The following is a 14,530-nucleotide window of genomic DNA, read 5'->3' as shown; positions in this document are numbered from 1 at the left end:
TTCCATTACTTGTGCAAACAAATAATGTTGCCCATCATTCCAGTTCTACAAGGATCAAGTCATCAGCCACCGCAGTCTGGAAACATTCTATGTTTTGGATATATGGGCCCCTAGAGAGTTAAGATGCATATCTAAGGAAGAATTTCAATGACCCCAGATTCTTGCATCTTCCCATACATAGATAAGCACTAAAATTCTTAACTGAGATATGGGTGTGTGTGTGTGTGTGTGTGTGTGTGATTAGCACTAATCTTTTACCAAGTTACATGTTTGACTACATGTATTTCCCAGCCAAAAAATTTATACATTTACTGGCTCCTCCCCTACCTCTTTGAAGCAGTTCCCAGTTCTCTAAAACACTGAAGAAAATTCAACTCACAGCTATGTTGTGTGTTTTTTCTCCAATTGACACTTGAGATCACCGTAAGAAGAGTGGAGGTTTACAAAAATGCTTCATGATAATAGTCACAAGAGCAGAGAGAAATTGGCCTTGACACTGAACCAACATTGACGGGGTAACTTTAAGGGTCTTGCTGAGTTGGTTCCCTTGCATCTCACACCTTATAACAATCATGACAAAGACTGAAAAGATAGGTATAGAAAAGCTATAGAGGGGGGGCGGGGGGTGAAGGGGAAGCTGAGACGAAGTGAGAGAGTAGCATAGACATATATATAGTACCAACTGTAAAATAGATAGCCAGTGGGAAGTTGCTGTATAACAAAGGGAGTTCAACTCGAGGATGGATGATGCCTTAGAGGACTGGGACGGGGAGGGTGGGGGGGAGTCGAGGGAGGGAGGGAATACGGGGATATGTGTATAAAAACAGATGATTGAACTTGGTGTACCGCCCCCAAAATAATAAATAAATAAATAAAATTTTAAAAAAAGAAGAAAAGGTATAGAAACCAATAGCTCCAGGCCCTTAGAACAGCTCCAAAGGGCTATGAGCAAGCTCTGGCTGTGGTTTATTTTTCAGGTGAATTGAGTTTTTCCTACTGGCCAGAGAGTTATCACTGTAAAGGTAGGGAAATTGCTTGCCTTTGTATTCCCAATTCAACTTCTCTCTCCAGTAGCAGGGACAGGCATTGCACTTATTTAAATAACTGTTATTTAAAAACTCTGTAAAGTTTTAACTTCCTCAGAAACTCTACAGCCATTGTCACCTATAATCTTCAGAAAAAGTAGAGAGACCTAATGGAATGTGGAAAGTAAAATCAACAAACTTCTAACCCTAACCCTCAAACTTCCAGGGACTAAAGTATTGCCATTAGCCTTGATGGCAATAAGCTCCAAACCCTCTGGGGACCACCTCTAGTTAGCTACTTTGAGTTAATAGCAGACTACCCTAAGTGTTTTGTTACTGCACCTTGAATCCTAGATTCTATCCTCTTACAGGCCAATGTGACTTTATACTACTAGAGACTGTGATGCCTCCAGATGTCTCCATAATAGGTTCAAGCTTCATTTCCAAAATAGCCACCTCAAAAAAGTCTGCATGATTAAAGGGAAAACTGCCCTTGAGCCTCAGTGGAAAAAACCTTATTAATAGGCTTCACAGGGCTTCCTAGGTGGCGCAGTGGTTAAGAATCCGCCTGACAATGCAGAGGTCACGGGTTCGATCCCAACTCCAGGAAGATCCCACATGCCACGGAGCAACTAAGCCCGTGTGCCTAAATAAATAAATAAAAATTAAAAAAAAATAGGCTTCACACTGAGGATTCTTAGGAATTCTCCAGAAGCTGATGACTGCAGACTTAGATGGCTTCTGCCCAAGATGACAGAACAGGATTAATTTTCTGATTCTTCAGCACCCTTTTTTTTTCTTCTTACTCCACTGTTTTTTTTGTTTTGTTTTACTCCACTGTTAACCTTGACTATTATTGTACCTTGACACCCTCTAGTAACCAAGTAAAATATCTCTCAGCCTGATCTCCCTTATTCTCACCGATACTTTTTAAAAAAAAATAAATTTATTTTTTTTATTTTTGGCTGTGTTGGATCTTTGTTGCTGTGCGTGGGCTTCCTCTAGTTGCTCTTAGCAGGGGCTACTCTTCGTTGCGGTGCTCAGGCTTCTCACTGTGGTGGCTTCTCTTGTTGCAGAGCATGGGCTCTAGGCGCGCAGGCTTCAGTAGTTGTGGTACGAGGGCTTCAGTAGTTGTGCCTCTCGGGCTCTAGAGCACAGGCTCAGTAGTTGCTGCACACAGGCTTAGTTGCTCCACGGCATGTGGGATCTTCCTGGAGCAGGGATCGAACCCTTGTCCCCTGCATTAGCAGGTGGATTCTTAACCACTGTGCCACCAGGGAAGTCCACCCTGTTACTTTGGACCTGCTATGGTCTCCATCTGTCATTCACCCTGCGGTGGGCCATGTTTCCCTGAGGATATCCAGAGGTCTCAAAAAATGTGGCAGGCAGCGGCTGCTCGGGGCTCCTAGGAGGCTCCCTCTCCACGTGAGCTGTATGTAGTTCCCACAATGCGGGGAGTACAGTTGGAAAAGGTGGTCCCCAATTTGTCTCTGACCTCAGCAGATGTCACAAACGACACAACTTCTACCCTAAAAGCCCCCAAACCAGTTTCAATTTAAATTCATTAGCCAGGTTGTCACGAGCAATCTCACAGCCCTTGACTTCCTTGGCTAGCTGAGGAGAGGGTTCTGCTTTAGCAAACACCTCTTGCTGCACTTAAATAAATACTACAGGTCAAGTAGAACAACTTCTGATGAAGCTAAAAGAAAAAGGCACCTGGCTCTCTACAAGAGACCAGCTGGACCGCAGGACATGTTTCCATGGCCTGGGTTGGGCATGTAGGCCCCTGTGTCCAGGGTCTATTATGAGGACGAATCATCACCTTGTTTCTGGTAACTGCCTGTGGTGCTTTTGGCTGATGGATCCTGTCCAGAATCTTGAACGGCACTGCGCAGCCCTTGTCACATCACAGGATTCAACACAAACACATCCAACACAAACCCAAATCTTGTAATGTCTTTTCTGACACCCTTAACTGAGATGCCCCATGGTTCTCTGTGATGTATATTCTCCCTCAATGCAATGAGCTAATAAACCCAACTTTGTTTAACTACTGGTGAGCTCCTAGTAGTCTTTGGCTGAAGCTCATTGATATTACTAAGAGAATCATCTAAAAAAACTTTACGCTTAATAAGAGAAGTGAGCAAGGTGACCAGAAACAAGACCTAATACGAAATTAAATAGTCTTCCTTGACAGACGCTTAAAATCAGAAAATGTACTAGAAAAGGATGATGTTCATCATGGTAATAAAATCCATCAACTTCCTATGAATACACTGAGCAAGAAAAGTAGGAGCTCTGCACATTTTTACAGACGAAAACATAACCTGGATAAACTGGGAGAGATATCATGTTCCAGGCATGAAGAATCAACATTGGATAAATGTGTCCCCGAAGTAATCTCTGAATTCAATTTAACACTAGTAGGATTCTTTTTAATCTCCTAAATTATGAAATATTTCAAGCACACAACAATCTGTAGAAGAAAATAATATAGTGAACACCTGTGAACTCTCAACATTTTGCTATTTGCCTTGTTTTTATTATTATTAAAGAAACACACTATTTCAGCTCCAAATGAAACCTACTAGGTTCCCCTACCCAATTTCATCCTTCTCCCTCCCTCCTCGGAGGTAACTGCAATCCTGAATTTATTACGGATCATTCCGTTGCATGTTTTATTCTTTTATTATGTAAGGAGAGAGCCACAAGCAGCACATATTGTTTGCATGTTTTTTGTTAACCTTATTTAAAACAAGCATCATACTCTACGTAGCAGTCTTCAACTTTCCTTCTTGCCTCAACACTGTAGGTTTGAGAATTATCCACGTGGATATACGTGGCTCTGGTTCACATTCAACTCTTAGTGAGGTGTAATATGTATACAGGACAGTGCACATGTTATAAGGGTACATTCTGATCAGTGTTTGCCAACCAAATACACCTGTAACGGACAAGCAGATCAAGACACAGACTGCGATTAGCACCTCATCTCACATACCTCCCTTGTATCCATTTCAGCCACTAACCACCACCCCCCCGCCCCCCGGCTCCCAGGGTCAGGGTTACAGCATGGTAACAGCATGGTTTACTTTAGCTTGATTTTTGAACTTTGTATAAAGAGAACCATACGCTATGCATCTGTTAATGTCTAGCAGCTTTTCGCCCAACATTGTGGCGTTCATCCATGTTGTGCACAAATACAATTACAGCTCTCTGTTTTCATGGACTGACGGCTCTTGGGTTTTACCCTACTCACAAGCTAACAAGGTAGCCTGCCACGGTTTTACACACACACACACACACACACACAAATCACAAGACCCATGTGTCAGGAAAATAGACCTTTTATTACTCACAGCAGAAAGCAGCAACCAGAGCAATACCTTGCATTGGTTCCTCGTGCCCCAGTTTACACTGGGCCCGATGTTTCCCTTGCATGCAGTGGGTTGAGTTACAGGAGGGGGACCTGAAATTAGGAGACTCGGAGCTTTTATGAAGCTGCTGACACATCTGGCTGTCCTCCCCTCCACAGACAGAGGTTACTCCTTATCCTGTAATGTAAACAATCTCCTGGTTGGGGGTGGGAGGCGGCATTTCCAGGTTCATTATCCTGAATTGTTTCTAAATCTCTCCAGAGGGATTCGCTGCCTCTAATTTCCAAAACTGATGTTCAAGCATGACCCTTTGGGGGACTTCCCTGGTGGCGCAGTGATTAAGAATCCGCCTGCCAATGCAGGGGACATGGGTTTGATCCCTGGTCTAGGAAGATCCCATATGCCGTGGAGCAACTAAGCCTGTGCACCACAACTACTGAGCCTGAGCTCTAGAGCCTGCGAGCCACAACTACTGAAGCCTTTGCGCCTGGAGCCTGTGTTCTGCAACAAGAGAAGCCACCACAAAGAGTAGCCCCTCTCGCCACGACTAGAGAAACCCTGCGTGTAGCAATGAAGACCCAACACAACCAATAAATAAATAATAAATAGATTTAAAAAATAAAGTGAAATCCATGCCCCTCCTTTAAAATAAAAATGCCCTTTGCTCAGAAGGCCTGGACCACGCTAAAACACGAGAAATCTGCAGAACTTATCTCCAAAACATTGCTCTATATTATTCTGTTGTGTGAATACACCATTATTTATTGATCTGCTCTTTGGTCAATGTGTATTTGGGTAGCTTTCAGTTTGGGACTATTATGAATAAAGCTGCTATACACACTCTTGTACATGTCTTTGGTTAATGTTAATGCACATTTCTGTTAGGTATATACCTAGAGGTGGCATCACAGGGCGATGGGTGTGTGTATATGCAGCTCCCATGCATACTGCCAAACAGCTTTCCAAAATGATCGCTATACCCATTACATTCCCATCAACTGTGAATGAGACCCATTGTTTCTAGAAATCCTTAGCAACACTTGCTATTCTTGGATTTTCCATTTTTTACCCATTTGACTGATGAAATAATATTTTGTTGTTTTAAGACACAACTCAGATTTACTGTGAGCATATGTTCATATGTTATTGGCCATTTGGGTTTCCTTTTTTTGTAAAATGTTTTTCCATGTCCTTTGCTTGCTTGCTTTTTCTATTTCTATTGGGTTACTTGTCTCTTTCTTACTATTTTGTGTATATATCTCTATCTATCTATCTACCTACATAGAGACAGAGAGAGAATATATTGTTTATATACTGTGGCTATTAACCTTTTGTCAATTATTGCGTTTTGAAACTATCTTGGGGGTAGACATGTCTGTATATTGTTCTAGCAGGTGGGGCTCACAAAACCATCAAGCTTCCATTATGGCTGGAAAGAGCAAGTACTAGCTCCTGTTGTCCCTGGGGACACAGATTTAACCAAAAGAGAGATTTAGATCCCGAGCAACCTGATAGCCAGTTTGAGGGATAAAGCAGGAGCATCAGGCATGGTTCAACATCTGAGGACCACACAGGATCTGGTGCATCTGAGAAGATGCCTGCGTGAAGACGTGTCCTCCAAGGACAGCCCACTCTCCCCATGTCCTCTCTGAGTACCGAGAAGTTAAGACTCCAGCCTGGGGGAAATGAGGAGTGTGCAGACAGACTGTGCAGGCTGAGATTACTAATGGAGTTCAGTGCGGCAGATTAGAATTGAGATATCCTTTTGTAGAAGGAAAACACATGTTCATTACTTCACTGAATATTAAAAAAAAAAAAACTCTGGCCCTATCCTTTGAATTTTGCAATAAAAATTTAACTACATGGGCCTAACTGTTATTTCTTTCTTTTTTTACATTTTTTTTTTTACTTTTTATTTTTTGGCCATGCCACGTGGCATGAGGGACCTTAGTTCCCCAACCAGGTATTGAACCCGTCCCCCCTGCAGTGGAAGCGCAGAGTCTTAACCACTGGACCTCCAGGGAAGTCCCGTTTTTTTCTTTCTAATGCTCACTGAAAATTCCAGAGCCCAGCCTGCTAACTACCTTTATAATTAACTAAAGGAATCTAAGAAGAAATGGAGATGTTCTCCTCCCCTTTGGCTGTGGAGAAAGAGATTCCATTCTGCATTGTAAAAATAGTTCACACCATCTGATATGGTGAGGTGGTCAGCTGAGAAACTTTGTCTTGAGTCCCTGTACGAATGCAGAGCCCTGTGTGAATGCCCAGAATTGTTGCCAACTTGACCTCCATTGAGATAAAGCTGTCCTTGAGATTATTACTATAAGAAAGGGGGCTTAGGAATTGTTTCTATGGCCCGTGAGAACCTTCAAATGACACCCACAATTATGATGGATAATGTGTTGTCTTGGAAATTATGTTGCAAGTGAGCTCTCTGAAACTCTACACATTGTAAATAAGACTGTAAATCCCAGCTTTGCCACTTTCAGGCAGTATAACCATGGGCAAGTTGCTTTACCTTTTTGTGCTTTCAGTTTCCTCATATGTATAATGAGGGTAAGGAAAGGAATGTTCCTCTGTCACCTCCAAAGTGACCACTGGCACATCCTTCCTCTTTTACAGGCTTGCAGGTAACCTGATGACACTGCAGAGCCCCTGGAGACGGCCCCGATCGGTCAGCTCCAGAGGTTGGCCCTAAATGGGCTCCTTGAAATGGTTCCCAGGTCCCAACATCAGAGCACAGATCTCTAAAGGTGTATCCCTGGGGAAGGCAGCCTTCCTATCTCCCTGGAGGACCTAGGATGGTGGGGGTGGAGCTATCAGGGCTGTCCTGCCCAGCCAGGCCCTGTTCTCCAACTGCCACTAAGAGAATAGAGGAAATGAGAACACTCAGACCAGCAACGCCCAGACTCACTCAGACCAGCAACGCCCAGAATCAGGGTAAGCTGTACACCCAACTGTCCGCACTGTCTTACTTTCTCTCTCCCTCTCGCGGCTGACTCATTCTCTCTCACTGTCTCACTTCTGTCTTGTTCTTTCTCTGCCCCTCAGTTTCTTTTTTTCTTTGCTATCTCTGTCTCTCCCAATCTCTATCTCCCCACTTTCATTCCCTCTTTTTTCTTGGTATCTATTTCTTTGCACCTCCATTTCTCCTTTGATGTCTCTGTAAATTGGCTTCTCTTTCTCTTGGTATCTATGTCTCTCCCCCTATCTTGCCTCTTCTGTCTGTCTTTGATTTCCCCATCTCTCTCCCCAGGGGTCTCTGCCTGAGGAAGTGGACAGAGTGGTTCCCCCCACTCCACTGTCAGGGCTGGACCCCGTTGCTCTTCCCTGATTCTGTCCACCTCTCTATCTCTAACTCTCCTCATCCATCAAATACCTTTCCTTCCCCACCACATGCGGGCAGGTGGATGGCAAAGCCCAGGACTCAGGGAGGGTGAGAGCCACCAGCTAGAGAAATCAAAGCAGAGAAATGAGGAAGAAGGGCTGAGAGACAGATCAAGACATAGAGGCACAGGCAGAGCTGGGGCTCAGGTGGGGAGGCAGACAAGAAGTAAGAACCTGAGGGACAGCCACTGAAATCCGTATTAGAAACAGATGGGATTAAATTAGAAATGAGAGAGTGAGAGTGACAGTGAGAGGGGGAGGAAGAGGAAGAGAGAGAGTGCGGATGCACTTTGGGCATCTCTCTGCTTCTCTGAGGCCCCTCAGCTAGAGGGTAAGTGAGTAGGCAGCCTGAGAAGGCCAGGCCTGACAGCCCTTGTCGGTTCAGCACCTCAACCCAGCTCAGAACTCTATCCTGCCACCTCCCCTTCTCTCCCGCCTTGGCCTCCATGTGACGCTGAGGGTCTCCCCACCTGCATTTCTGACACTCACACAGCTTCTTCTTCCTCTTCCTGTCTCTGCCCTTTCTCCTTGTCTCTGTCCCTTTCCATTTATTTCTTGTATGCCTCTCTCTCTACGTGTCCATTAGTCTCTATAGCCCTCTATGTATGTCCCTCAATTCCTATTTCTCTCTCCGTTTGTCTCACTCTTGCCTTCTCCGTCTCCCGCCTTCTCTTGGGTCTCTGCAATCCTTCTGGGTAGAAACCACTTGGAGCCTGACCCCGCATTCCCTTCTTTTGGGAAGAGAAGCAAGGCCCATGGGTCAGGTCCGGGGGCAGGACCTGAGGACTACCCCTTCCCGCCCCCGGCCCCAACTCGGGAGACCTGGACGACACCCGCTGCCCCAGCCCCGACTAGGAGCCTGGTGACGCCACGGAAGGTAGGCTCCCACGAAGCCCCATCACCACTCCATGCCACCACAACTCTTACCCGAAGCCCCAAACCTTGGTTCTAAGCCCAGTCCTCTGCTACTACACCCAGTACTAGTCCCGCCCAGCCCAGCCAGCAGCCCCAGGAGCCAGAGCACAAGGCCCTGAACTTCACCGTGAACATTTCACGGCCCCACAGCTCCAACAGCCTTCCAGACCAGGAGGCCATGAGCAGGGTCCCAACGGCGGGATAGGAGGGCGGGGAGCCCAGGCGTTTGAGGTACCTGAAAAGGCGGGCCCTTAAGGAGCGGGAGAGGGCGGGGTGTGAAGATGGGAAGAGGTAGGGTCTAGAGGCCGCTGAGGGCAGGGAACCTGCAGATCTAAGGGGCCTGTCGGGCGGAGCCCATTTGGAAGGGGCCAGGGGGACACAGTAGGGAGGAGGCTCTGGGGCCTCACAAGAGCCCGAGTGGATATACAAAGACAGGGCCTGCAGGAGGCTTAGAGGGCAGGGCTGAAAGATAGGGAGGGGGTGGGCCTGAGAGGGCAGAGCCTGGAGACGTAAGGGTCTGCATTACAGCAGCCTGAGGCGCGTGGAACCTAAGGGCTCAAGGAAGGAAAAGGCTCAAAAGAGCTAGCAGGCCTATTTGATGGGAGCAGGGTGGGGTCTGGAAACAGCGGGGATGGGGCCTGGAGGTGAGAAAGGGCGTGGCCTAGGTGTACCGAAAGGGCGGGACCAAAGGAAGTGACCCAGAAACACAAGGGTTGCAGCCTGGGATACCCAGGGTCTGACTGGCCTCCTGGTCCTACACAGGCAGTACAGGCAGTTGTGTTGCTCCTGCTGGCGTGGCAGCGGAGTCATCAAATTCGAGCGCAGGGCCCTGCTAGGGCACTGAGAGGGCTGTGTGCACAGGACCTGCTACCTGTGCCTGGCACTGAGTCCACCAAGCAGTGTTGCAGTTCTGCCACCACTGAGGACCACTAGGACCTCGTTGGGGCCTCCGGAGGCCTGAGAACTCAGCACTTGCACCCCCAGGGAGCAATTTTGTATAAGAGAGAGGGCATTTCCACCTCTTTGCAATGGCTTGCCCCAAAGAGAGTTTGTGTGTCTACCATGAGGCCATTTGCACCCCAGTGGAGACACCTGCCCCACGCATGTAGGTGTTGTGCATGCAAGAGACCGTGTTTGGGGCCAATGTCCATCCAGGAAAATCTCTTTCCCATAACCCCCACCCCACACCCAAAATGAAAACTCATTTCTGGTTATTTTGTGATACCCTTAAATACTGACAACACGGAGTATCACAGAGCAGAAATCTCTCTGTGGTGCAGAAGAAGAGATTAAGGGTACCTTCTTCAAGGAAGCTGGCTCTCCCTGATCCCTACTTCCATCCCAGGTCCCTGGTGAGGCCACATGGAGGGGGAATTATCTTCACAAATGGGGTGACTGGTATCCAGAAAGACAGAGTTCATTGCCAGGTTAGGTTTCCCAGCCTTTGCAATGGGGACGTGGGGGAGAGGGGTCAGAGGTGCCACGTGCTGAACCACCCCCTCCACCCCAACAATCTTGTGTTCACTGAATTCTGTCCCAAGCCTATTCCTCTTCTGTCTGCTTGTGATTCACTACTTGGCCCCCACACACCCTTGTTCATGTACTATGCACATCTTGATTCACTTCCCCTCCTACACATTCATCCCACAAACCTTTACTAGAGCCCACTCTCTGTGGGACTCCAAATCCAAGGGCTCCCAAGTCCTGAAGAGGGCTCTGCCCCTTGTCCTAGTGAGTGGCTCCTATGGGTGGCTCAAGGAGTACATACATAGGCATTTCAAAACTGGCTTTAAATACTCATCAGGGTGCCATGCAAAGGGACTGGGGTGAGAGCTTGTTACATATGAGTCGGGGCTGGGGTGCCCTGAGAGAGAAGGGACCCATCCATCAGGGCAGCTGGGGTGCCCCACCCCCCAACATGGGATAAGGGAACAGAGTAGAGGCCCTCTCTGGAGGGTCCCAGGGCCAACTGGGAGCCAGCCCTCCCTTCGAGGTAGATCATCGGGGAGGGAACTGAGAAGGAGCTCCCACGGTGGCGGTGATAGGCGGTCACTTCCTCAGTGGTATTGCTGATAGCTGGGGTAGCCTGGGGCCGGGGTACCCTCCTTAGGGGGCAGCTGGCTGGGGTCCTCCAGGAATGGGGGTGCTGGAGAGGGGAGAATCGGGTAAAGATGAGCGGAGGAGGCAAGGCAGAGCATCTCCCCCCTCTCCCTGACCAGCTCCACCAGGTACTCACCATTGCGGAACTGCTGCGCAGTGTAGCGAGTGAGGAGGATGCCAACACCCTCGATGAGGGCCAGCAGAATGCCCCCCATCATTGCCGAGCCCACCATGGCCAACGGGCCACCTGGAGGAATGAGGAGGCAGGGGGAGAGAGGTGAGAGCAGGCAGAACAGGGTGGAAGGGGCTGGGGCCTGGGGACGGGGTACTCACTGCGGGCAGCCAGCACAGCCCCGGTCAATGCTCCACTGGTGATGGAGTTCCAGGGATCTTCCTTGCCCCGCAGCCGCACCAGACCGCAGTCAATGGTGGAGAACAGGCCCCCCCACACTGCAAAGCTACCTGTGGGGGGACCAAGGCCTAATTAGTGTTCACAAGGAATCCCGAGAATCCACGGCTCAGGGTCCAGGGACTCCCAAGGCCTGAATGTTCTGGCAAAGAATGGGGAGAAAAACCCAGACGCAACAGCTGATGGCAAACTCCTAGGGGACAGTCCCCATCTGTCTCTGTGGGAGCTCCTTCAATCTGCCTATAATCACCATTGGCACTCCCTTCACCTTCATAGGGAGTTGATAGGTGTCTATGAGCAGATTTATCTGTTTCTGTATAGTTTTTTTTTTTGGCCCCGCCACGTGGCTTGCGGGATCTCAGTTCCCTGACCAGGGATTGAACCTGGGTGACGGCAATGAAAGCCCGGAATTCTAATCATTAGGCAACCAGGGAATTCCCTTCTATGTGGCTTTTAATAGAGCCACTTTGATCTTCATAACTACCACAGAGAATTGGAATTCTGACCTTGGTTTCAGGGAGAAGGAAGTGGGTCAGGAAAGCCACTTAACAACACGATAGTTAAAATGTTTACTGAATTCTTACTGTGTGCCAGGACCTGATCTACGCTCTGCATGTTACTTGACTTCTGAAAATTTATATTAGCTAATATTATCAAAGTGCTTAGCAGAGCAACCAGCACTTAGTGAGTACTACCCTAAGTTACATAAATTACCAAACTGTCTGAGGTGGTTACTGTTTTTGTTATTCCCACGTTACAGATGAGGTTCAGAGAGGTTAAGCCACTAGCCCAAGGTCACACTTCAGGGAAGAGCCAGGGCCTGCATTTAAACTCCAGAATTCACCCATATGATATTGCTGGGAAGAAGTCACTCCCCCAGGAAGTCCCAGGCAGAGCTGGGACTAGAATTTGGACCCCCAACTTGCAGTCTAGACTCAAAGGAGCAACCACCTGCAACTCTGTTATCACATCTGTCTCCCCAAACCTCTCACCTCCAATCTGAGGGGCTCGGATCCTCACAGCACTGACACTGCCTCTCATTCGGTGCCGAATTCCCTAAAATGAGGAGGAACGGAGTCAGAGCAGGGTTGAGGCCATTGGCAGACAAGGTTTCTAGCTTTTAAGAGAGGGGTGAGGGCAGGAAACCTGTTGGGGTATCAGGGGTAGAGATGTGGAGCAGTGGCCAAGAACTAGGGCTGGGGAGCACCCCAATATAGGTGCCCTCAGAGCTGGGATGAGAAGTTATTCATTCATTCAGAAATTACTTAGCACCTATGTTCCAGGCACCACGCTGTATGCAGGGACACAGCAGTGAACAAGGTCGACCTGGCCCCTACCCTCTCAGAGCTCACATTATAGTGGGAGAGACAGATCTGAATAAGGATACAGATAAACAAGATCACTTCAGACAGCAAAAAGAACCCTAGAGGAAATAGGATAAAGAGCTATGACACTGGCTGAAGGGTCAGGAGAGGCCTCTTTAAGGAGGCAAGCATTTGTGCTGAGACCTTGAGGATGAGAGGGAGAAACCTGGACAGAGATCCAGGAAAGAGAGTTCCAGGAGATGAGGGGAGGGACAGGGCTAGATAGAGAAATTGCAGAGACCTTGACAAATGGATGGCATTTAAAGTCATGACATTTGATAAGATCTCCCAGGAAGGGGAGAGGGATTGTGGGGGGAGGGGGAGGGAGGGAGGGAGAGAGAGAGCATTGATTATGTTAAATTAAAAGCATTTTCTCAACTTTAAGGCTGTCCTTCTTCTGCCAGTTAAACTCCTCTTACTTCCCTCTATCCGGGCTTGCAACCCAGAAACTGCCTCTAGGTAAAATCTGACTGGCTTTGCACACACACATTTAGGTTTTCGTGATGACCCTTTTGACATCACAGCATTTCCACAGAGGAGCTCCAGTTGGGTGGGGGGGTGAGAGGCAGAGGTCACGTTTCCAGTTCCCCCAAACTTCCAGATCCTGGAGCCAGGCCTGGCATATAGTAGGTGAGCAGGCACCAGAAGGAATAAGTGCATGTGAATGGCAGCTCCAAGCAGTTTTCAGAACAGTATCCATGTGGGCAGGGCAGGACCCCCCGCACCACCCAGGTAAGGCCAGGACTCACGACAGGGGCGTTGCGGAAGCCCTTAATGGCCTGGAAGACTCCACCGCCGATAACACCCATAGTGAAGGCTCCACCGCAATCATCCACAATTCGCCATGGGCTGCAAGCGGGAAGGGGAGGATGAGGTTAATGCGAGCTCTCCCTCGTGCCATGTCACAAGGACTCTTTCCAACTGGGAGAAACTAAATGACCCAATGGGAAGCGGCACTTCAGATAATAATGAGATTATCTTCTCCCTCATTTAAGCAAGAAATAATGAGAAGAAGAAAAAATATTAGTCTTCGCCCTGCCCGCCCCTCCCCTTCGCAGCCAACCAAGGAATCAATCAACTGCTTTACTACTATCAATGATTAAACGAGTTGATAACAAGCAAAGAGTTGGCACGTTTAAATAAGCGGTACAGAAGTGTGAAGCTAGCACTGTTACTAAAGCAGAACGGGGTCGCACCCCCTTTTCCCACAATAAGCACGTCCAACCAAGCCACGCCCTCTTGCCCTCTTCCCCCCCCCCCTTTTTTTTTAACAGGCACACAACTGGGAAAAACCAAGCGCAGACCGTGGGGAGGATCCAGCACCCCCTCCTTGCCACAATAGGCTCACCCAGGCCCCGCCTCCATTACCCAAAGCGACCTGGGAAAAACCACGCGTGGTAACCTGGGGATTTCCGCTTAGCACCGCACCCCCCCCCCCCCCCCCGGCTAGAATGGATTCGACCAGCATGTCTTTTCGTTGACAAAAAGGGACTGGGAAGTACGGAGCCAAGGGAAACGTGGAGCGGTTCGTCCTGCACCGCACCTTCTCCTTTAGGCACACGGTTGGGGCCCCTCTTAACGGAGCCCGAATGGGAGGAAGCAAGTGGAGGGGAGCAGGAGGAGACAACGAACGTCTAAGAGTCTCCCGAGTCTGGCACGTGGCGCTGTGTGGCCGGTGCCTCCCCCGCCCGCCTCCCACTCCCATTTTGTCCTTGGCGCCGCAGCAACAGTCCCGAGGCCTGCGCCCCTCGCCGTACCAAGGCTCCCGAGCGTACTCCTCCATGGCGCCGGCGTCCGGCCACGCAGTCCGGCTACACCTCGGCCGGCCACGCCCCCAATGTAAACGCACACAGGCGCCCGAGCTTGTCACCTATTCCAAGGCAACGATTGGATCGTTTCGCCAGATTTCAGGCCATGGCGCACTCTCATTGGCAAGCCAAGTTTACGTCATCT

The 14,530-nt window shown here is 48.7% G+C and overlaps 1 protein-coding gene across 1 annotated transcript; it reads right to left on the bottom strand.

The window, feature by feature from the left end:
- Window positions 1-10,473: 10,473 nt before the first annotated feature.
- TIMM17B (translocase of inner mitochondrial membrane 17B) lies at window positions 10,474-14,456 on the bottom strand. The gene is made up of 6 exons (XM_057718690.1): window positions 14,335-14,456; window positions 13,327-13,426; window positions 12,206-12,269; window positions 11,138-11,266; window positions 10,941-11,051; window positions 10,474-10,850 (listed from the first exon to the last, which is right to left on the bottom strand). The coding sequence occupies exons 1-6, from the start codon at window positions 14,358-14,360 to the stop codon at window positions 10,762-10,764; spliced, it is 519 nt and encodes a 172-aa protein (XP_057574673.1). The 5' UTR covers window positions 14,361-14,456; the 3' UTR covers window positions 10,474-10,761.
- Window positions 14,457-14,530: the final 74 nt, after the last annotated feature.

Source organism: Hippopotamus amphibius, chromosome X, assembly GCF_030028045.1.
Source record: "Hippopotamus amphibius kiboko isolate mHipAmp2 chromosome X, mHipAmp2.hap2, whole genome shotgun sequence".
NCBI classification, from domain to species: domain Eukaryota; kingdom Metazoa; phylum Chordata; class Mammalia; order Artiodactyla; family Hippopotamidae; genus Hippopotamus; species Hippopotamus amphibius.
This window is presented reverse-complemented; position numbering and strand designations above follow the sequence as displayed.